The sequence below is a fragment of the Melanotaenia boesemani genome, chromosome 8, assembly GCF_017639745.1.
Source record: "Melanotaenia boesemani isolate fMelBoe1 chromosome 8, fMelBoe1.pri, whole genome shotgun sequence".
Classification (NCBI taxonomy): Eukaryota; Metazoa; Chordata; class Actinopteri; order Atheriniformes; family Melanotaeniidae; genus Melanotaenia; species Melanotaenia boesemani.
The window spans coordinates 22,189,500-22,214,006 of NC_055689.1; the positions used below are offsets into that span (position 1 = coordinate 22,189,500).

The window sequence follows — 24,507 nt, forward strand, 5'->3', positions numbered from 1 at the left end:
TCACACTGGGCTGTCTCTTGTTTGTCAGAGTCATGGACAACAATGTTGTTCTGATGCGCTGTTGAAGTGTGTGTTTCTGTGTGTACTTTTGTTTTAGGACAAAGTTTGGCAATCTACAAGAATTCACAGAAGCTGATTAGCTGAGACACAGATTATTATTTAACACATACGAGCATTATGAGCTTGATACACGGGGCGTGACCAACTACTGCAACAGGCAAAACTCATTACCATCCAGGTGAAACCCAACACACGTGACACGACAAACAGCAGGGACAGCGGCAGTGCCTTGCATTGCGCTCTCGGACCATGCTCTCACATCGCGACCTCGGGTCGTGCTCTCGGATCGCGCTCTCAGATTGCGCTTTCAGATCGCGCTTTCAGATCCGGCTTTCAGATCGCTTGTCTCCAAAACATTTCATTGGTTATGATATTGGAGGGAATTTTGACATTTTTAAAAGCAGTCTGCTCCAGACAAGGCATGAAGGATGATGAGTCGGAAGATTTTGGCTCTATTGTAAGAAAATTAAAAAAAAGAAGACAACCCTGGGTTCATCTTAATTTACAAACAACAGCATGGTGAATATCATTATTTGATGGCGGACCTCAAGGCTGATCCAGATCAATCCAGAACCTACGTTTGGACAAATTCACCCTGGCGCCACGTGGGTGCCTTTTTATTTACATCTCTAAAATCTTTGCGTAAAGTCTCTTAAAGTATGGGAAAGTCAGACACAGCTAAAATGATCTGTTCCTCCATGTTGAAAGTGTTTGCAGACAGATGATTACAAAAACATCATGGTGAGGCTTTAAAAGACATTATTCCGTACAGTTTATAGCAGACTTTTTCACAGGTATTTTCTACGTTATGACCATCCATCCATCCACTCCTGGCTGAAACTTTTGACTTTTGACTGAACTTTTGAACAGGCACATAAAGAATTTGAAGTCAGCCTGCTGAATAGGTCTACTAATTTGAATCAGTTGTAGTGGAGCAGGTTAACACCTAAAACATGCAAGTAACTGGGTTCCTAATACCCAGAGAGTGAAAGTCTGAGCTAGTCCAAAAATGACACTTTGGAAGCACCCTGCACATTGAAATGGATGTATTGGACCTCTGCCCAAGTGTCAGTATCTGGCAAGTTACATATTTATACTTGATGAGGAGTAAGGACTGGTTGGAAATTATGTTTTGCCAATGTCTATCATATAGACTACATGAAGACGTGTCTTTGGGCAAGACCCTGAACCCCACGTTGCCTCCTGAGCAAAAAAAGCACTTAGTATAATAACAGTAGAAGCGCTGTATGAATGTGTGTGTGTGTGCGTGTGAATTTGACATGTAGTGGAAAACGCACTTAGAGTGGTCAACATATGACTAGAAAAGCTCTCTAGAAGTACAGTCTATTTCCTTATTGGAATAATATGCCCTCTTTAAACAGTGGCCTTAGTCTTCAAGTCTCCCTTTTCATTTTTTGTTGGATCTAATGGTTTAGATATATAGTTGTTTGTTGTGAAGGTCATAGTGGGAGACTTGTTGCTTAAACACTCATTATAAATTAGCAAGAGTCGCTTGTTTATACATCCGGCTTCATTCATGAGGACTTGTATTTGTGTAAATAAAATTCAGTGTTCACTCCAGCTCAATTTTGGTCTCCACTAGTCCTGAGGGAAATATCTGGCTCTTTAGCTGCTAAATGCTCCACTGTGTTCACCAGCTAATGATTAGCTGTATCTATCTGTTGTTTGTTGCAGAGTAGCTAGGGTACAAGGTTTTTATCAGAGCTTGTTTAGCTGAGAACAGTCCTGTGCTGCCACATGATAGGAAGTTAATGAGAACTATGATGCTGAAGGGAATCATTAATGAGCTGAAGAATGCTGAAACTCTTAGAAATGTTGAGAAGTGGGAGGCAGGCAATGATCCTTTGGGTTCCTCCCACCACAGGTAGTTGTTGTTTTTACTGCTGAATGAAATCATATAAGCTTCAGTTTGTGATGGTTAGAAGAATAATAAAAAATAATCTGGGAAATTAATTCAAATTGACGTTAAATTTTTTTTTTCTTCCTATCTTGTGCCATTTATTCCCTCACAGTCTCTGAGTAACCCTTTAGAGGAGGAAAAAGTCATGTAGCTCTAGTAGATTTAATTTCTGTATATGTGGATAAAATGTTTAAAACAAACTCCACAAAAATTAATTATAGGGGCAAAATGCTGGTTAAACATTTAATCATATGCATAATTTTTCAAATTTTCTGTCAGAATTTGAGACTTTCTTAAAAGATATATCAGTATTTAATGCCAGATTTGGCATTATAACTTCTTCCACCACTTCTTAAGTCTCATTACACATCAAAAATCACATCACTTCAAAGTGGTCTTCTGGGCAAAGAGTAAAAATAAAAGTTTTGTATTAAAAGCCTTTTATTAATTAAATTTCAGAATATAATAAAAAAAACACACACACACACAATGAGCTCCATTGTGAATTAGATGAAGAAGAAAGGATTCACCACAGTTGAGCATTAGACACTGTGCAGGGGAAAGGGTGAAAAGAAGATTATTTTAAAAATGCAGAACTGTGCATGATGTAAAAAATATGCTCACTGAAAAGCTGAGGAGGAGGAGGGAGGGGCTGCCTTTCTCACTGTCAAACTCACATTACTTGCACCATAATAAATCCCTGAAATTATTCAAAGGCATGCACAAGCACATGTGCACACACACACGCAGACAGACTTACAAAGGCAGTCATCTATGAATGCATGCCAAATCAGCAAAGTCACTGTGACTTGAGAGCAAGAGAAAGAAAGAAAGAGGCAAAGGTCTGTTTCAGAGAATTTATTTCGGGCCTGTTTTGATGGAGTTTTGGTTTCAGCTCTCTTACCGGCTGATTTGCTTTTAGTGGCACGAGCTATATTCTGAGTTATTTACATTTTACTGGTCTGCAGAGAAGATGAGAGCAGAGGAGAGAAATAAAAGGTGAAAGCAAAAGAGATGACTACAAAGAAAGCAGAAACAAAAAAGATGATGGGAAAGTAAAGAAAGAGACAAGGTGGGAATACAGTAATGAAGCATTGAGGAAAGGGGAGAAAGGAAAAGAATTTATAAAGAAGCTGAAGGAGTGGGTGTGGAAAGAAAAGAATATAAAAGAACAACTAAAGAAGGAAAGCACAGGAAAGTAAAACTAATAAACCAACAGAGTTTTGCTTATACATCTATGGCTCTATACAAAATTTTAAAATATCGCTCTTATTACCTTAGGTGTTGGTTTATCTGAAGAAGATTAATTACCCTTCTTGCTAAGAGCTACATTTGAAGATGAGCTTATAAGAATCTGAAGCTACAGACATGAGATAGGAAGCGCTGCCTAGCTTAGCATAAGGATGAAGATTATCATTATAATAATTATCTTTTTTGTTCTACATTCAGATATAGCCCATGACATGACTTGTTGGTTAAAAACTTTAGCTTTCTTGCTAACATTCTATTACCATGACTGTGTATACAAGTATGAAGATAAAAGGAAATGTTAGTTTAGTTTATAGACTACAAAAAAAACAGTTAAGTTAAAAAAAGACACCTATTATCAACTTGTATAGCTCTTGCACTGTGCACCACATCAAGCTGTACCTGATGTTAAATTATAAAGAGTTTCATAGTTGAGATTTATAGAGATAACTGGTTTTAGTTTTGGAGTTGAAAAGGGCTTGTAATGATCAAGATTCCACTACTAGCCGCTAGATGAAAACTGGTTGATGCTCTGCATAAATGTCTAGGACCAGTTTTCATTGTCTGTTCAGTCATTTAAAAAGCAGTTTCAATAAATGCGTCACAAAAGCTAGACTTGTTTCAACCATTTACAAAAGTTGATCAGTTAGAGTTTGAAAAGGTCTACGGTGATAGTGTGAGGTTTTTTTTTTTTGTCATATTGCACCTGTAGGTGAAATGTTGTCTACATAAAAACAGCTAAAATGGCTTTTTGCTGCCAATAAATAGATTCCAAGACATTATAACAGAATTGGCTAAATACAAAAATGGTTATTAAAAAAAAATCATTCTTCATGCTACAATATCCACAAATAAGTGCTAATAATTTTTGGCTAAACACATTCAGGTTGATAGCGATTATATGTCCATTTTATTTTTAAATGCCTAGAATTTAATTTACATTTTGGCCTTTAGTCTGAACGTTAATTTTTTTAAATCTTTTTTTTAAGATGACTGCAATACCAAATTTATGCAAACTATCAGCTGTTGTTCCCAATAAACCACTTCATCTTACAAAATGAAGATAATGGTGTGCTAATCTGATCTAATGTCAAAAACCAGTCTCTAATTTTTTATGTTGATATGTTTAAAGTTGGAGAGTTTCTGGTTGAAGAGAGAATGAAGGAAGGAAAATGTAAGTGAACTAAACTTAATGCTCAGAAAGAAAACAATTTCTTTAAATATTAAAAAGACATGAAAATGATAAATGATTATGAATCTTTCATTCATAACAATGACATATGACTGTGGATTTCTACATTTTATTAAAAAGCTGAATTTTAGCTCTGAATAAATTCATCCTTCCTTACCTCAAAACATTGTTATTGCTAAGAATCTCAGATGCAGTTGGAGAGGCTTTTACAACACAAAGAGAAGTAAAAATACTGGCTTTAAACTACAATAAATACTGTAGAAACATTTGGGCTCAAGCTTCAAGAACTCAAGTTGAAGTATAGACGAGAGAACAAAGGGAAAAAACTTTGCAGATAAAAAGGAGGATTGCATGAAAAAGGAAATTAGCTTAAAAAAAGAAAGGAGGAGACATGAAAAGGAAGGTGTTTAGAAACAGCTCTCCTTCAGGAGTGTAGAGTAGGTAAGCGCTTGTTGAAGAGCAATATCAGGCATGGATGGTTTTTAAGACAGAGACTGCACGAATCTGAGTGCTGCAGTCAGTAAGAATTGTTCGTACACTTACACGTTTAGTTTTACACCATTGAAGATACGAATATCAATATTTCTGTCAAGCTCAGGGTTTAAACTGGGCTTTATGCAGAGCAGATCTGTTGTCTGTGTTGTTCACACTGCAGGTGCATTAGGTAGAAATTTGTGCAGATTTGTCCTTATGTCGAATTTTAGTAAGAATATAATATTGCTTTTCATTCCATGCTTTGTTTAAACTGACAGACAGTAAATCCTGGTCTCTTTTTTTTATCTTTTTTTTTGTGTCTGTAAGTTCCAAGCTTCAATTTATTTCTTCAGAGGCTTTTTTTTCTTTCTCTAAATGAGCTAAAGCAACCATGTGTGTGTTGATTTTACAATGTTGTTCAGAAATGACACACACTCTTTACAGCAAGCAGAAGCTTAAGAGCTCTGTGTGAAGGGAACACGCAGTTCAGCTCTTCCCTAAAATGCCAGCTCTGAATGAAACCACTAAATTAATAGGACAGGAGAATAATAATATTAAAATTCTACCCATATACTCTCACTCCCTTTTTTTTTTTTTTTCTTCTTAGACAGAAAGTCGAGAGTTGGATTACCTAATTTAAGAATTCAAAAAGGATAAATGACCTTGTTCCCATTTTCTCAGTGCTGTGTCCATCATTCAGCTCAAACTATTTGGGTTCAAAGGTTAATTAGTAGAAACTGGATTGTTAAACCAGACGAGTCATTCTGCTGTAAGTCACACAGCCACACATAAGATCACCTGATGGTGTTTTTTCCGTTTTTTTAGTTGGAAAAAAATGGATGCCCTCTGTGTGATGTTGAATGTTTGGTGGGAAAGAAAGACAACCAAAAGCCACAACTCTCCAAATTTCAAATTGCTCTAAACACATTAAATAACACAATTAAAATCAGGGCAGCATATAGAGGGAAAAATTCTATAGTTTTCAACCAAAGTTTGTATTGTGACGAAGTGTAAACATGAAGCATGATTTAATTAAACTGTTAATTAATGTACAAGAGAATGAGGAAAGGATTTCTGAATCTGACTTAACTAAATTTGGTGGCTGTTTAAGAGGTAGGCCTAGATTAATAACTAATAAAACTAATTCAGCACCTTTGTGACACCAATTATGTTCATAGCGACTTATGAGATGGGATCTGTCTTCGACCAAGGATTCCTTTTTGACTGATTACAAAACCGTTGTTAAATATTAATAATTTGCACCGAGTGGTTACTGATTCCAATAATGTAGAGCGCAGGAGAGTTACTTTACTTGCAAAATACAAACATGAACGACAGAGGCTAAACTTGGTTAAGAAACATGACAAAACAAGAAGAATAACAAAAATCTGCTAACTGTTTTTACCAAGCAGCAGCTTGAAATGAAAACAACTGCAAAGAGAAAAAACTTCACCACAAACAAACATGGACAAACCTGCTGCAACACGCCTGTGCCAGTTTACAGTACCGGCTGACCGTTAATGAGCATTAAAAATGTTACAGTAAGTCTGACCATTAATTAGCATTAGCTTTAGCAAAACGTATTACTTACCTGTCGAGAATGAAAGTAGCAACCTCTGCGGGACTTTTAAGTCCTTTTTCTTCCTTCAGTCGGCATCAATGCTCAAATGCTTGACCGATGTTCACCCTCGTCATGCTTCATGCATGTCTGCTTTAATTTGAGAAATATAACCGGTAGATGCCATTTCTAGACAGTGCTGTTGATCTGGCAACTCTGGAGCTCCGCCTCACGTGACATCAACCTACTAATGCTACTGGCTTAAAATCCTTTAGTGTAGACTAATGGCATTGCAACCAAATGTAAATATATGTTTTGGATCCATCAAAATTTATAAAAACAATTATTTATATCCCATAATATATTTTTTCATTCAAATGAATACTTTTATTCTGCACCCCTCTAGACGTTCTTTTGATGCATTATTTTTGAAAAGTTAATTTTTTGATGAAGAAGTTGTAGCTATCACCTTTAAGTCTTATAAGATTTTCCTATAAAATTGGGATCGTGGCCGATAATCTGAAGTGCTGAAGAACTGAATGGAAAGCCAACAACTCCTGAGTTGTGGCTGTGACGTGGAATGGATTGTAGCCAATCAGAGAGTGAGCTGACTGAGGCGCAAGGAAGGATATAAAGTCCGTGTTTACACTGCCTGCAGTCTGTTGTTTTTTCACTTCTTTTTTCTTTTAATAGATTTTTCTGTTAATATTAATATTAATATTAATAGTTAATAGCAAGACCACCATCTTTCCTCGTCTTGATGCTGGGTGTTGTGTTTTCCAGTTGTTGCCATGGTTCTTCTTCTTTGTTTTTGTTAGATCACATTTGGTCACGCGAGATTTCTGGCTTGGACGACTTGTAGAAACACTTGGGTGAATTTTGTGCTAATGCATAAAAATTAATCAGCCACCTTCTTTAGGTTATTGTTCATATATTTGCTGGATCTTTTTTTTTTTTTTATGTATTTTCTGCTTTTCTACTTGTTATTGAATGCACTGTGTGTGGCTCGATATTAGATAATATAATGATATGACCATTTCCTTTTTAATTTTTTCTTTTTTGTGCACTTGGACATAAAATCATAACTTACAAGAGTGTCTTCACTTTCATGTGAATGACTTGATCAAGAAGAATTCAGCTGAACTCTTGTTAGGATTCAACTTGCTGTTAACTCTTACTTTCACTCATTGTATGTTGGATTGGACTCCACGATTACTTTTAGGAAAACCTTGTGGTTTGGCTGAAAATAAACCAGCAGGACATCTATCAGATGGTAGAAAGCTCAATTTATCAGGTTCAAGTCTTGTTCATTTAAATGAGGTGCAACAAAGAAGTTTCCAAAGTTTTTAATGGGAATAAATTGTGAAAGAGGCATGTTATGCGTTCCGAATTTGAGTCCATCTGCACAAATAACATTGAATCCTCTTTAAAAATATTTCAGGGTTTGCCGTTACAAGTAATGTAGCAGATGCTTGGACAATGCAACATGTTTAGGCTTAAGATATACTCAGATTTTACACTAATTCCTGAGATTTTGTTACTTAAACAGTTAAAAAAAATCAGCTTGGGCTGGGAAACTTGCAATATGGATCGATGATCATTATTGCCTTTTTTTTTTGTTTGTTTTATCTAATACATTCAATAAATCTTACAGGTTAGTTTGACCCCTAGCAGTGATCCCCTCTTACAGTCTTCCTGTTTTCTCTCTCATCTCCTCTTTGGTATGTGTTTTTGTTTCTCTTTCCTCCTCTAATATAAACTGTATTCATTTGTGTTGCAGGATCACTCTGAATGGGATGAAGGTGTCCAGACCAGACGTGCGCATCGGCCGCTACAGAATGATTAAGCACGAGAGAGACAAACACAACGAGCCCAACCCACAGAGGTACTGTATCATTGTCTAAAGCGATCCCCACAGCTTTACCTTTGAATCGATCGCACTGCTTATGTTTCACAGATGTACAGCTGAGACCTTTTTCTATGAATTTTCCAAATTTCATTTGAAAGAATAAGATATATGTGGCACCATTACTAAAAAAACAGAAAGCCATCACTAGCTTCAGTAAGTAGCATTCACCAACATGCTGGAGGACATTTATCTTTTATTATTATTGATGTTATTCACTGCCATTCTGGCAAATATTGAAGCACTTTCGTGGTGACTATACTTTAATCTTTAATCTTAAATATCTTCTTAAAGATACATCTTGTTCTTTATTTAAGCAGTTTCTGGTTTTCCACTCACATCGCCGACATTCACACCTGGAAGCTGCTGACAGTCCAGCTCTCTTGCTGTTTGCTCACTGAGCAGCTCCTTGTGAGAAACTGCAAGCAAAAGGAAAAATACTCCCTTCCATCCACCTTAGAGGTGTTATAGTGTATTGTTAAAGACTGCTTGACTGGCAGACTAGATCTCTGTGCTCAGTAGTTGGTGAAAGCTGCATGTTGACAGCCAGAATCACGGGGTTTGTTGAGAAAATCTTTTTCTTTTTTTTTTGCTGAGGGAGAGTTGACTCTGCAAACTGTTCAGTGCTGCTGTAAAGTGTAACTACACCCCCTGCTTTTTTCATAATTCCACCCATTGCAAAATTTTGACATATGAATGTAAAAGACTGATAGGGGTGGGAGGGAGTGCAGGGCATACAGGGGTGAGCAGGTGGGTTGTGAGTGCAAGATTTTTTCAGTGACGTCGTGGACAGCCCAGCAGGCATTTAACAGAGTGACAGAGTTTCACGAAGCACCTACACCAACAAGCAGCCTCCACAAAACCCACAGATCTGGAAATAGAAGCATTATTTATTATTCTCTGCTATTATGATATAAGCAAAGTAAATGCATATTGCATTCTGAAAATTAGCAATGGGAGCAACATTTCAACACTTTACTCATATCAAATTCATGTTTTCTGTCAGTGTGCATACTGTGGACAGTTAGAGAAATCTAAGGACAATAAACTGGAGCACTGTCCTTTTAGCATTAGCATTTGTGAAAAACAGGCTGCATCATATGCAAACTAAGGTAGTACGATGAGTTAGGAGGGTTTGAAACGGTGGAAGGCGTGAGGTGAAGATGGCTGCTTGAGGACAAAGAAAGAGTGCGAGACACTAAAATTAGTTTAAACCAGTAGATGATGTTTTGAGCCATTTTTAACCACAAAATTGCAGTTTTCTTAAAAAAATTTAAACATGTCCATTTAAAAAGCAGAAAGGTTTGTTTACAGCTCAGACATGTTTTGGATGGATGGATGGATGGATGGATGGATGGATGGATGGATGGATGGATGGATGGATGGATGGATGGATGGATGGATGGATGGATGGATGGATGGATGGATGGATGGATCTTTTTTTACTACGTTTGACTGTGTTATTGTACCATTTGTAAAGTAATGGAACGCTTGTGAGCAGCTGTTTGCCTAGCAGCAGTTGTTTAACTCTAGCATCACTGTTGCTGGTGGCTTTATTACTAACAAAATTGCATTTCTTTGTGACTTTGTCTGCATTCCTTTTGTCATTTATTAGTTTTACTGGTCTTACGGTTGGCATTTTTAGTTTTAAGTCCTGGCAGACTATGATGCTGAGAGGCAGAGAGGAGCTGTTTTCATTTTTTGTAACAGATAAAAACAACTTTTTAAAAAATACAACTAATAACAGGATGTTAAAAGATTAATGCAAGAACACACTAAAATTTATAAAGACATGAGGACGTGTTAAATAAATAACTTCATTGCATTTTGAACATGATGCAGTAATTTAATGCTTCTAATATTCTTCCCAGGTTATAATTTGCATCACTGAGTGGAAATATCTAAAATTGACCAAACAAATGTGTAAGTAAAAGCAATCCTCTGAAGACAATGGCTCAGCCTTTGTGTCACTTTAAAATGTCAAGGACCAAACATTTTCAATAAACCAAGAATTGCTTTTCAGACATGCAGGAGCTCAAACGTCGCTCTTCTAGGCACATATTTTAAATAGCTTTTCAGACAAACCTGTAAAAAAGCTTCCCACATAAATGTTTTATTTTATGCTTTGATGAACGAGACCCAATATGTGGAGATGAGCCCTTCTAGACATATTAATCATCAGGAGTATAGCACCTCACATTAAGCTGCTTAAATGTGGATTATCACTGTTTATTCTCTGCTAAGAGCCCCAGTATTCATGCCTGGGTAGGCCAGTCAATGATCACAAAAATCGATAGCTGTTGTAGCTCAGTCTGAATGAAGATATAGTGAAATATTTTTCCTTTTTAAATATTATTTTAGTTTGATCTCATGTGATGCTATTATGTCACAACATTTAAACAAGACTCAGCTCCCTCATGGTTCAGAGGGAGTTCTGGTTTAGTCGTTGCTCCTAAATTGGTTTATAAGAAGATTAAAAACTGCTGGCAACAAGAGTCATGAGTGAAAAAATATCGGCTGTTTGCTGCAGCCAAACAAATTGTGGCCTGCTTGATTTGAATGAAGCACGAAGGCACTGAACCTTATAGATAGATAGATAGATAGATAGATAGATAGATAGATAGATAGATAGATAGATAGATACTTTATTTATCCCGAGGGAAATTCAAGCATCCAGTAGCATATACATACATTACATTAAAGGTTAGTACTTGACATTAGGGGTTAGTACTTAAGCATACCTAGACTAATTTAAAATTAAATAGAGGCAACGGTAGATAAAGAAGACCATTATTATGGTCTATGTACACATATACTGTACAGGTGATCAAGTATGTACATATGTTGACGGTGGTAGCCAAACAAGGTGCATGAGTGAGAAAGTGCAGGATGTGCAAAAACTGCTGAGACAGTGTTAACAGAATGGGATAAGAGCAAATGTGCTTCCAAATGAGAAAAAGGCACATGTCCATAAAAACTATTCAGACTATGGTTGTGGTTGTGACCCCTGCGCCCTCAGCGAGATGTTGTACAGCCGGATGGCCCGGGGTACGAAAGAGTTTTTGAGTCTGTTGGTGGAGCAGGTCAGGGACAGTAGTCTGGGGCTGAACACACTCCTCTGCCTGCTCAGAGTTCTATGCAGAGGGTGAGAGGAGGAGTCCAGGATGGTCAGGATCTTGTCCAAGGTCCTTTTTTCTGCCACTGAGACCAAAGAGTCCAGCTCTGTGCCCACCACAGATCCTGCCCTTCGGATCACTCTATCCAGCCGTGCTGCGTCCCTTTTCTTTATGCTGCCTCCCCAACACACCACAGCACAGAAAAGGACACTGGCCACCACAGTCTGGTAGAACATCAGCAGCAGTTTCTTGCAGATGTTGAAGGACCTCAGCCTCCTTAGAAAGTACAGACGGCTCTGTCCTTTCTTGTGGATGGCGTTGATGGTCTCTGACCAGTCCAGTCTGTCATCAAGCTGCAGTCCCAGGTACTTATATGAACTGACCGACTCCACCTCCACACCCTCTATGGAGACGGGCCTCAGGTCTGATCTGTTCCTCCTGAAGTCCACCACCAGCTCCTTGGTTTTGGAAGTGTTCAGCTTCAGGTGGTTCGCCCTGCACCAGCCAACAAAGTCTTCCACCAAACTCCTGTACTCCTCCTCCTGTCCATCCTTAATACATCCAACTATGGCAGTGTCGTCTGAGTACTTCTGCATGTGGCAGAGCTCAGACTCATACTGGAAGTCTGATGTATGGTGCATTATTACCGTTTTTGTTTTAATCGAGTAACATAAATTAGAGCGTTAATCTTTTTGCTGGAGTAGCTTTGACAAGATTTAAAGAAAATATTTCAGATATTATAAAGTAAAACAGGTAAAAAGTCAGTCAGACAAAAGCAGCCGAAACAAACACAGATCCCTAAAAATGGAACAAAGTTAAGTTTTGATTCATTCAATAGGATTTAAATTTGGCTTTGAGTTTTAATGACTTTTTTCAGTTTTAATGACTTTTGGAGGACTGTATTTATATTTTATATACATTAAACTCATTCAAGAGATATCAAGAGTAAAAAAAAACTTCTTTTTTTTTGTAGTCATTTGATAAATTGGAGAAGAGCTGAATCCTACACATAAAATAGGAATTAACTCAGAAGTGCAGGACTTTTGTCTCTTCCTTACTTACCCACTTTTTTACACGAACATTGTTGATGTATGTTTCTGACATACATGTTACATTTATGTAGCTTTAACAATGACTTATAACTACTTTTTTATTATTATTATTATTATTATTATTATTTTATTGCTTTTGAGTTGCTGGAAACAAATGACAGGTTTAACTTTAGAACAAACAATCTATACTGTAAAATAATAGCAATAGCATGCAAAGCTGTCTAAAATAACCAGGCTTGTGTAATGCATCATCCATCATTGTTTTGTGTGAGTGAGTGAGTGAGTGTGTGTATGTGTGTCAGACAGAGATAGAAAGGTTCAACAATTCCCAGTAATTGCCTGCTGAAATGACACCAATAGAGATGGGAGCCAGCTAGGTCAGAATGGTCTAGTTGCCTTCATCAAAATCAATAAATCAGCCTCTAGACTTTAAAGAAAGATGGTATGTGTGTGTTATGTGTGTCTGTGTCTGACTGATACCCATTTCTCTTTTTCCTTTATGTCTTGTTGTTTGCGCTGTGCTGTTTTTCTGGTCTGTAGACCTCAATGAGAAATGACACTAACAGGCACGGTATTTATTTGGGGTTGATACATTATTCATAACCAAAGAAAAGGGGCAGAAAAAAGCTGCCTATTAGTTGGCACAAAGTTCATTTTTACAGCCCTTCTGGACCCCCATTATAACGTCTTGGAAATTTCAGCTTAAAGGATCCTTTGAAAAGAAGTGAGCTTGGACTTAAATAAAGCATGGCAGATCAGGAAAGTCAGAAGGCGTCAAAAAGAGGAATGGTCATCTCACAGCAGTATTCAGGCATGAGTGGGTGGAGAGGAGTGTTTTTCTCCTTTTTCTTTGGACATGAAATTTAATTCATCATGTGTCATCTCCTAAAGGAAGCTAAACATTCATCATAGTGCAGCTTTAAGAGCTTTCTGTCACTCTGCAAGAAAGTGTTGAATCAGTTTGAGCTATTAAATCACTGTTATTTTCTGAGAATCTGCATCATATGAAAACAAGTGAAGACGACTTGGCAGGCAGATGTTGGGAGAAAGTTTTATTCTAACAAAAACCAGAAGGCACTGCAAAAGCAGGATGCTTAATCTCTAAACTAAGGAAACTAAGAACAAACTAAGCTCAAGCAAAGACACAAGACAGCCAGCTGCACTCAGGGACTGACAACAGCAGATACAAATAAAACAACAATGATCTGGCATTGAACAAAGGAACACCTGGAGCATAAATGTTCAGGTAGATAATTACTAACAAGGGGAAGGTGTGACAGTCTGAAAGAGAAGACCAGGTAGATCAGAGAAACAGGAAGTAAACACTACAGAATACACAAGGGAATAGACTCAAGAAATTGAATCTGGTAGAATGATAGACCTTGCTGAATTAAGGCTGATTGCAGGTGTTTCTTCACAGGAAAGCAGTGGAGACTTATTTCTTGTCCACGTGACTTCTCATCTCGTCAACTGAAACAGTCAAATACGCAACACCTGTCCAGCGTCGCTCTACTTTCCTCGATAAAGACAAACTCAATGAACCTACTTCAATGAACAGGCCGCTCTCTGCCCTCATATGCGCTTGCACACAAGACGCATGCATAAATTACGAAAAATCTGCCATCAGAATGAACTAAACTAGAAGAAGGAACATTGAAGTTCAAGGATTACAAACTAACATGAAGAATGGAACAAAATCTATTTTGGGCAAGTTTTCCTTTGCAAAAGAGATTTGGAAGTACCTGGTTAGATAAAGGTAAAAAAAAATAAATAATTAAAAAGAATCTTGTGGAAAACCAAAGAATAGACTAAGAAATACTAAAACAAGATTTGAAGCAGAAATCTATCAGGAATTAAATCTAATAGAACTATAAACTATGACATATTCTGAGTCCTAAATTAAATGTCTTTGGTCAAAATGCCATAGAGATGCACATAAACAGTCCCACTTTCAAAACATTATTTTATGGCTCTTTTCACAGTAAGTGGTTAGAGGCAATGGGATGAACTCCACTGTCTTCTTTTCAGGGGAGTCTCATAATTTATATCTATTCTACAACTTTAAAGTTCCACACAAACATACATTTTGACTATAATAATACGATAATAATATTTGATGCACCTTATAACTACATGTTAGAGGATACGGTACCTAGCCTGATAACTAATGTTAGCACAAAGTAGAATAAGCTCAGACTACATATTACAAAAACATATTTTACTCAAAAGTTTATTCTCAAATACTTTGATTGCCTTTGTCTTTACTTTAGCAATATACAGTTGGTACTGATCCTTTTCTATTTGGAACAATCTTGTTGGGAGTTGTGTATTGACTGGCTTAGGTTGTTAAATTCTGCGCTAAAGATAAAGGTAACAGCCAACCAGCTGAAATCAAAGTATCACTGTTCTTACGTGTTTTAAGCTTTTAATGATCAACGTCAAGACTCACTGCTTATATGGGCTATGTTTTTACCAAAATTTGCTTTTGTAACACCAAAACACTGTTATGATTCAGATGATACATTCATGACAAATGAGTAATTGTAATTTTCTATTTGTGATATAAGATTAAACAAAATACTGTTAGAGAATAATTACAAGTTAAATTCTTTCTTAAGTGAAGTGAACTACACTGCCTGGCCAAAAAAGTCACCACCTGGATTTAACTAAGCAAATAGGTTTTAGCTTCCGATTGGATAATAACTGCATGGGCAATTATCTTTCAGCTGACAACAAGGACAGCTCTGTAGCCATAAGAAAACCAGAAATCAGTGAGGCTAACCAGAGAAAAGGCTTCAATTTTCCAGGGAGCATAAAGATTGGAGCAATGAAAGAATGGTCTGATGAGACCAGATTTACCATGTTCCAGAGTGATGGGAGAGTCAGGGTACAAAGAGAGTCAGATGAGGTGACACAGCCATCATTCCTAGTGCCTAAGAATAAGGTCAGCTGACTTCCTGAATATACTGAATTATCAGCTTATTCCATAAATTGTATTTCTTTTTTTTCACAGGCATTTTCTATGATGACAGTGCTAGGATTCATTGGGCTCACATATTGAAAGATTGGTTCAGGGAGCATTCAACATAATTATTCACACATGGATTGGCCACCACCGAGTCCAGACCTTAACCCCATTGAGAATCTTTGGAGAAGGCAGCGGTCAGACTCTCCCATCATCAATACAAGATCTTGCTGGAAAATTAATGCAACACTGGATGGAAAAAAATCTTGTGACATTGCATAAGCTTATGGCAACAATACCACAGCGAATGTGTGCCGTAATCGAAGCTAAAGGCCATCTAACAATTAGAGTGTGTGGCCTTTTGTTGTTATTTGATGGCGACTTTTTTTTCTTTTTTTTTTTTTTTTTTTTGGCCATGCAGTGTATATAACTGCTAATGAGTTCTGCTTTGTTTTGTTCAAAGCAAAGCAGAAAGCAAAACAGTTTCTCTTGCATAATTTTCAGTTGTGTGGAGAAAAAGGTTGAATAAATTCTACTCTGAACTGGGAAAGTGACAGAAATACATAGCAAATATGAACTGCACACTGAATGAAATACCTTCAGACCTAGGGGACCCCAAACAAAGTGACAGGATATGTTTTTCTAAAGATTTTGCTGTGGCTTTAGACACCAAAATAAAAACATTGCCATAATACAGAAAAAAAAAAATCTTTATAATAAAATGACCATCTCAGTTAGAAGACCCACATTTTTGTGTATGTGTTCAGTAAAAAAAAAGTTTCGTCCTTGCACACTTTATTCACTGCAATTTCACAGTAGGAAAAGACAACAGTATTTCCTTATAGGGAAGGAAGCACTGTTATGCATGCTGGTTAACTGTCACTGTTTAATAGGACAATAAAGAGAACAGAACCATCATTAATGTTATTAATTCCACTTAACCTTTTTCTGCTGTGACAAGTCAACATGGCCCCTGTGATAAAAGCCAGTTTTACAGAAAAACAGCTTTAATTTCTGTTTTTTTGTCCTCAGGTGCAGGGTTGCCTTTCTGCTTAGATGCAGATTAATGATTGAGCCTTTTGGTACAGTTTATCTGGAGTATCTTCATAATGTCCAGCTTTCACCAAGGGTAGCATTGTGCCGACTGCCTGATGAATGTTTGCTATCTCATACACACTTTTACATGAACACTCACCCAAGCGTGCACACTCTTTCACACAGGAGTCCATTCTCTCAATACTTTCAGCGATGCTGCTTAAGCATAGTAATGAGACACTGGGCTAGTAGAAGTAAGACAGAGGCACATTCATCACTAGCGTCTAGTATCTGCTAGCACACACACACACACACACACATTTTGTCCAGCAAGTAACGGCTCTTGCATTACAAATGAATGAGTTGCTTGGTTGCATTGCTCAATATTCCATTCAAGCGTTATCATACTGGGACAGTGCAGATGAGTGTGTGTGGGGGTGTTTGTGTGTGTGTATTTGGGTTTAAGTTTGTTTGTGAAAGTGGCTTCTGAAATTATTCTTATTAGTATGAACATGACGGTAGGTTTATGATCTTAGTAACAAACCTGAGATACAATCGGACATAAGGTTCATCTTAACAAGGGAACTGTTAGGTCTATAAAGTAGCTTCAGCATAGTTATTTACTATTTTCTCTTTCTAAATTTAAATCTAAAGTTAGTCTCAGGTTTCCCCAGGGTGTTAGTCAGTCCCATTGAGAAATGAGCTTAATTTCTCCTCTTTTTTCACTCAGGTTTTGGAAATGGCAATGGACCGTTTTTGTCCTCCTTGGACAGAATAAGGCTAATTGTTTACTTTTTATTAAAAAAATAAAAAAAAAATCCAGCTTTCATGCTAGCTAAGCTAACTGGCTGTGGAAAGTAGCTTCTCATGGTGCCTAACTGACCTTACTGTCTTACTATGTTGTTATCACGAGTTAATATGTGCAATCTCTCCTTTTATATTTATATTTATATATCTTTTCTTTTACTCAATCATTCATTGAGCCAGAACACATGCATGTACACATGCAAAACAAACTGCCCTTCATGGGACATTTAATAAAGTGAAGTGGAAGTTGCATAGTTACTGTTGACACAGTAGCCCTGTTCTAAAGCTACCTGCTTTATTGTCTATTATATTTTTATGGGGCTATAATGTACAAGATAAGCATCACGTTACTTGGAACTTGTGACTAAGACCATAAACTTGGTAGGAAAACGTTTACTGAGGTAGAAATTATTTAGGGGTTATATTTATACATTTGGTTTACCATGCTGGTCGTTACCACAATAATGGAGGCCTACGTACTTCACACAGCTTCTCTTTTCACTCAGAGGCAACATCTGTCTTTTATACACAGTTTATAGCCTCTTTCAGTAAGAAAGCAAAGTAATGACTCAAACAACTCCATTATTTTTTTCTAGCACAAAGTAAAGTGACTCAAAATATGAATTGAGCAAAAAGAAAAAAGAAAATATAGCTGGCATCACATGCTGTTGTTGAGATCCTAAATCTGAAATGTTTTCCTGTGAGACCCTTGGCACCGTTTAAATAGGCCTTTACATAGCACAATTAGGATTTCTGGAAATGAGGCTAATGAATATTCAAGGGCTGTCTTTGTCTCGCCCTCTAACTCACTAAAATAAAAAAGATAACAGTCATAATAAAAAATATACGCAGTGTGTGTGTGTGTACATGTGTGTGTGGGAGGGGGGGTATACATGCATCTGATATTCTTTATATGTATGTAGGGATTAATTTTTTGTGCTTAATCCCTAATGCCTGATGCATTCAACAAGAATTTCTTTTTTCTGCATTTGCCTCATTTTTAATATCACTATATCTTCCTCCATTTGTCACTCACATGTCAGATATGTATCTATATCTGTCTTTCTATCCTTAATTTTTCTTCCCTCAGCCCTCATTTCACTTTAAATATGCTACTTTTTCTCTTTTCCTATCCCTCCTTTTCCTTACACTCTCTCTTAAACTAAGCCCCCTCCTTCTGAATGAAAGTGCCAACCCTATGTAAGTCACACAACGAGTAATTGTATTTATGTTATTGTGTTATATTGTTCAACAGAAAGATGCTTAACAACATTTTCCAGCTTCCATTCCTCCTGGAAAAGCTCTTTTTGATTTGATTTGAGAGACAGAAGGGGAAAGCGATGCAGAAAGAGGGAGAGGTCTTTACTAGTCAGCTCTGACAGGAATCTGTGGACTCAGTGGTCCATGTCCAATTCAAGTGTCAACTCCACTTGCACGTCCAAGCATATCATTAAGAAGACATCCTTTGTTTCAGTCACTCACTGCTGTCTTTTGAACAGTGAATGTGCCACAGTTGGGTGTTCGCACATCAGCTCTCTATTCATAGGAAGGAGGAAAAAAAGCCATTTTAGGACAAGCGTGTTGTAAACATTCTGTTAGACACTCACACATTGTGGCTTCATTTCCATTCTGACTGGATGCAAAAACTGTTAGCATGTTAGGGTGTCATGAGAGTTCATGTTATGCATCGCTTTTAAGCCAAAGGTTGCATCACACACTGAATCGAAGCTCAGCAGCACAACTGTGTAACTGTGTGTAACCGTCCACTGTCTGAATTATTGCCCAGCTTTAATACTAAAATCAGAGCAGATTCTGACGTAAGTGATGAATCACAGCCGACAGGAAAGGATATTTCAGCATAGTCCAGACCAACCCAGGCGGATATTGGAGATAATGCTGTTTACTGAGTTCCCAGTGCAATGCCACAGCACCACCTATTGGTGTAGTTCCTCTCTGCCTTTTGTGTTCAGAGCCTTTAGTGTTGTGGATTGCTGTACTGCATGGATTAAATTTATTTTTCAGAGTTGAAGGTCCCATACTTTAACACAGCTTTCTTATTTGTATGCAGTTATGTCCTCAATTTTACCGCCTCTAATATGTATTTACTTTTTTTGTGTTTTGTGTGACATAGGTTTGAAATATGTAAATGCAGGATAGTGCTGATGTGATATATGTCAGGTACTCAAAGAATTTTCATTTACAAAGTTTCCTTCATTTCTAAACTTTTCAGCTTTCTTAAAGTTTAATGACAGGTTTTTGTTAATGTAATGCATTCCTGGGATTCCCTTTGTCAAATTTTAGCCCTCAGTAAGGTTGAGTTTGCACAGGAAGGAAGAGAATGTTAAAAGTGAGTAGCCTCGGGCAGCCTAGACAAACGGTCTAAAATAGACATGCCAGAAGAAATATGAATGAGACCCTAGATTTGGTCAAATCATACTGGCCTAAATCCAGGCACTGAAACTAGTCTGATACTCTGTCCAAATGTGGATACAAATGCCGATTATAATAACAAAAGAAAAACCTCCAGAAAATAGAGCATTTAGCTGCAATCAACCCTATTCTCAGAACAGATTATTTATTTATTTTTACTTATTCTTTCTTTCAAAGCATTGTGTCAGGATGTAAGAGTTTTTGAAAAAATCCAAGCGATTTTACTGTGAGTGCCCTCATCTCCAGACCAGTTATAATTATTCTCCTATTCCTGAAGCATAATATTCTTACACAGCACCCACAATCCACCTTGGGTCCAGGTGGTGGTTCTGAAGCAAAGAATTGCATGTTAAAAAGAAGATTTTACCTTGACTGCATGCTTTTCTTAGATTGAGTTGTAAATAATTTTCTTCATTGCCCCCCCCCTCTCTCCCCTCACTAGATTCAACAAAATACAGAACACAAAGAACACAATGAAGAAGGACGGCATCAGCTCCCTGACCTATAAACTGGTTCAGGTCAAGAAGTATCCTCTGTACACAAACATTTCTGTGGAGATCGGCAAGCCACCGCCTCGGCCCTTCAAAGGCTAGTAGGAAAGATGAAGATGGGTGGAGCAACTGGTGTGGACGGGGGAGGAAGATGTGAAAAAAGGAAGCAAGGAAGTAAAGACTAAAGGAAGAGAGAAAGTGTTTCCCAAGCATTTTTAATGGATGTGTGATTGAAGATGAGAGGACACAACTCATCACAGGCACATCACAGTGTCTTTTCCTGCCTCTTTCCCCCTCTTCTTCATCTTTTGAGATTTCAGCTTGATGTTTCTCTCTTTTAGGTTTCTAAGTCTTTCCACTTACAGCCTCTTTAAACAGCCAGTGGCAGGTATCACAGTGTGTGACTTCACAAAGAGTAACCTGTGGACCAAAGTTGTGATATCAGCAGCTGACAGGTTGGTATTCAGCTTGGGAGTTGTTGCATTAACAATCCTCTGTAAACTGGAGGGCATCCAACGGCATATCAGCAGGAACTTTTATTGTGGGAAAAGATGAAACATTAAGATAATTATACACTTTGGCCTTTTCTAGAAAAGCTGCAAAGCACACAGAAGGATTCCTATACACTTCAGACTGAAGCTATGGGAAAAAAACCACATGATGCAGCTGTTAGATGGAAAATTAAATATCAGAAAAATAGCAAGCTTGTGGGTAACAAACCTTACAAAGGCCATTAAAGCATGACCGTCTGAGCATTTAAAGTGACATCATTAGAGAACGGATTGCAACTGGAAGCCAACTGTAACATTAACATGAATCACATGCAGTGATGATCTGTGGAACAGTATCAGAGATGTCCACTCATTGTTTCATGTGACACCAACCAGTGTCCTGTTGAAATTTTCACCTGGGAGCCACCTGTCGGGATCTCATTACTCAAATACTCTATCAATCATTGAATGTGTACTGTGCCTACATCTACAGCATAAGACTCATGAACACGCAGACAGGGCGTCAGCATTAACAAACACCTGAGGACTCTCTCTTTGATCTTCGTTTTTTACATTTATGAACTCAAACTTTGGAAGCAGAAGATGACTTACTGGAAGTTTTGCAGCAAAAGCAAATACATCAAGATACAGAAAGTTTTCTTTTGTGTGCAGCGTGGTGGAAGTACCATGGGAAGGCATTTGAAAATCAAATTGGGGAATTGAAAACAGCAGGTCTAATGTATACTGACAGCTGAGTTATGATTTGAAATCCTTGTGGCACTTAAGTAGATTCTGTTTCCAGTTATTTTTACATTTATTGAAATTTTTCTGCCCTTTCAAGGTACAATATCATTTAAGCTGCATTTAACATTCTACATTAAGCATATTTCAGCCACATAAGAAATGAAAATATCAAAACTGAGCTGTCGGGATGGGCTTTATAGTCAAAAAGCATTGTGCATATAAAGCTACTCTTTACTCATATGAAGTGAACAATAATATTTCTTCTGGTCTTTCTTTAAGCCTAAAGTTTGTTTTTTTTTGACTGAAATATAAAAATATCTTACAACTGTATCAATACTGTTAATATAGCACTTTCTCTCTGCTATCTTTTTCTTTTTTCTTTTAGAAAAAAGATTATCATATTTGCAAGGAGTAGTCACAAAGTGATGCTTTTCTGCTGGTGGAAATCTCAAGGCAGCTGTGGGATGAGACCTTTTCAGCAGTTTGATTGATGCCTCTATTGTTGCTCAGATGTTTATCATTAGCTTCCATCATTACATATTAAGGTATATTATCACACGTTCAAATCTTATTATCGTCTAAAAATTAATCTGTCAATTCATATGTAATATTTTTGTTGCAAAACAAATGCAACGCTCCCCTTTCCCATCAGTAAAACAAAGAATTAGTTTATGAGTTCTTCCACTGACATATAAAAGCCTTTACAGCTTTACAGTTTTGTTTCTTCTTCCTTTGTTTTAACATCCTTGCTTCTCCTGTTTTTTTGTTCACAAATAAACAACAAACTGATGCATTGAGCAGTAAATTTAGCTAATTCAAAGGTTATTCTTAAAGGGGCAAAAAGCAAAATCGAAGGTGTGCTGGTGTGCATATCTGCCAGGCCGATACAGCATTACAGCATACATTTTGGTATCGATCCGATACCAAGTATCGCAGATAATGTAAAATGTAAATGCAAAGTATCGTTTTGCTTGAAATTTAATTATTTTGTCATTTAATGATTTTGCCTTTAATTATTGCTCATGATTATGATCATAATAAAACACAGACAGACAAAGATTGTTGTCAAAATATTTTTATTAACAAACTGGATGGCAGAATTTAAATTTAAGCTTTTTTTTTTTGTTTATGAACAATATAAAATAACATAAAAAAATGCAACAAAATAATAAAATTACTGTTAATCCCTTTTATCACACACAATTGTTATCACACAAAAATAAAGTCAGCAATGTAAATTTGCATTCTTTGGCTTTTTGCTTTCAAAGCCCTGCAAGAAGAAAAAAGATTTGATCACACTGGTATCGAACGATACAAATATTAATGTTTGTATAAATACTATTGATATTTGTATTGATCCACCAAGCCCTAATATGTGCAGAGTGCAGGAACACAGAGCAAAAAAATATATCACCATTTTGTGGAACATGTTGAGTAAGAAAGTAAGTAACTTCTAACATTTATGTTGTTACTTACCATCCAGATGAAGCGCTAGCTCCGAGTCAAGTTGTCCTTATCTTTAGCTTACACAGTTCTCTCCACCTTGGAAATACAAGGTCAGTGTGAATCCAGGTCATGTCACTTTCTTCAATGACCGCAGTTCCTTTAGAGGTAATGTCAGGTCCTGGTCGTCTTCAGGTAAATATTTTGTTCCACTGCCATTTTGCTTCAAAAATACACGCTACTATTGCTCTCTGGTTGTAGCCTTTTATAGGGAGGGAGGGCTGAGGAAAACAGAGAGGAGGCGGCTATTCACATGAACGAACATGAACACACAGCCGTACCAGCTGTGTGGTGGGATGTCATGCTATACTCCAAATGAAATTACACCTCTAGTTCATCACACAGCAATTTTTCATTCCTTCAATCTAGAAATGATGAATTTCTGCTTTTGCCCCTTTAAATAAAATGTTTGTTTTTTCAGTTGTTTTTTTTTTTTGTTTTTTTTTTTGAAAAGTTTTCCTTCTTTTTGTGGTCAGCCTTGAGGCAAAAACATTCCCATCTGTTTGGCTTTTTGCCTCAAGCTTGTTTGGAGGCTATGATCACTTCTCTTCTCAGCACACACTCCCACACACACAAGGTATACACAATCTACAATTCTTTTTCTTCTTATCTCCCTTTTCATTGCCTTTTCTTTCTTACTCTGCCAGTTGGTGCTGTATGTGTCAATGGCTTACTGTTGTGCTTTGTGGTGGACCCACTTCAGGCACGGCTGTGCCTCACAAGAGTGCTCCGTCTTTCAATAGATATTGACAGGGGCTCTTTTGTGTGTTTGAATCTCTACATCTTAATTTTCTCTAATCTCTGCTTCTCAGTACTCATCCCCAATAGTGCATCCCTCCACCTTCCTCCTATTCTCATCCTCTCTCCCGTTTTTTCCTTTTCACCCTCCCTCTTTTCTGTACTTTGACTCTGTTTTGGCAGTACTTTTCTGGTGCTTTTCTTTGTCCTGCACAACACATATTGAGGTCAGTGCAATTCCTTCTTTAAACTGTTTAAATCAGTGCAATATAAAGGACTGTCTCACCTCGACTGCATGTTCTGCTTTGAAGTCATTGCTGGGGATGTTAGGTGATAACAATTTTTAATGGCTGGTTTATATCAGCTCTTAATGGAGTCATAATTTTCTGCTTTGTGTCTTATAATACATCTGTTGATTAGAAATGCCTAGAGTCCAGCAATTACATTGACTTTTACTATTCACAGTGTATTAAAAAGGCACTCCAACAGTTTATTTGATTTATAAAGTTATATAACTTTTGAAAAAAAAAACACGTTTCAGACATTGATGGGTCAAGTGACATTACCCACAGAGCCAACTGAATTAAAAATGTGGTGGGGTGTCTCTTTAAAACAGAACAGCTTCATCAAGACTTCGCTGATGCTTTATAGGAAACTTTTTTTTACGAGAACAGTTACAGTATAAGCTGATAGTTATTGGACAAAGTGAAAGGTAGAGCTGGAGACGAATGGCCGTATTGTATAGAAACAGTAAGATTGGTTTCAAGAAGATCAGC

At 37.2% G+C, this 24,507-nt stretch overlaps 1 protein-coding gene across 2 annotated transcripts in view; it reads left to right on the top strand.

Moving 5' to 3' along the window:
* b4galt2 (UDP-Gal:betaGlcNAc beta 1,4- galactosyltransferase, polypeptide 2) overlaps positions 1-22,421 on the top strand; it is a 195,278-nt gene extending 172,857 nt beyond the window's left edge. Inside the window, exons 7-9 of one of the 2 annotated variants that reach the window (XR_006011286.1) lie at positions 8,234-8,338; positions 20,207-20,710; positions 21,876-22,421. Coding sequence is in view for 1 of the 2 variants with exons in the window: in XM_041992539.1 (XP_041848473.1) it covers positions 8,234-8,338; positions 20,207-20,357 (256 nt within the window). In the remaining variant the exon portion in view is untranslated. Of the gene's footprint in view, positions 1-8,233; positions 8,339-20,206 lie in introns of both variants that reach the window. The other variant, XM_041992539.1, reaches the window with a different exon arrangement.
* Positions 22,422-24,507: the final 2,086 nt, after the last annotated feature.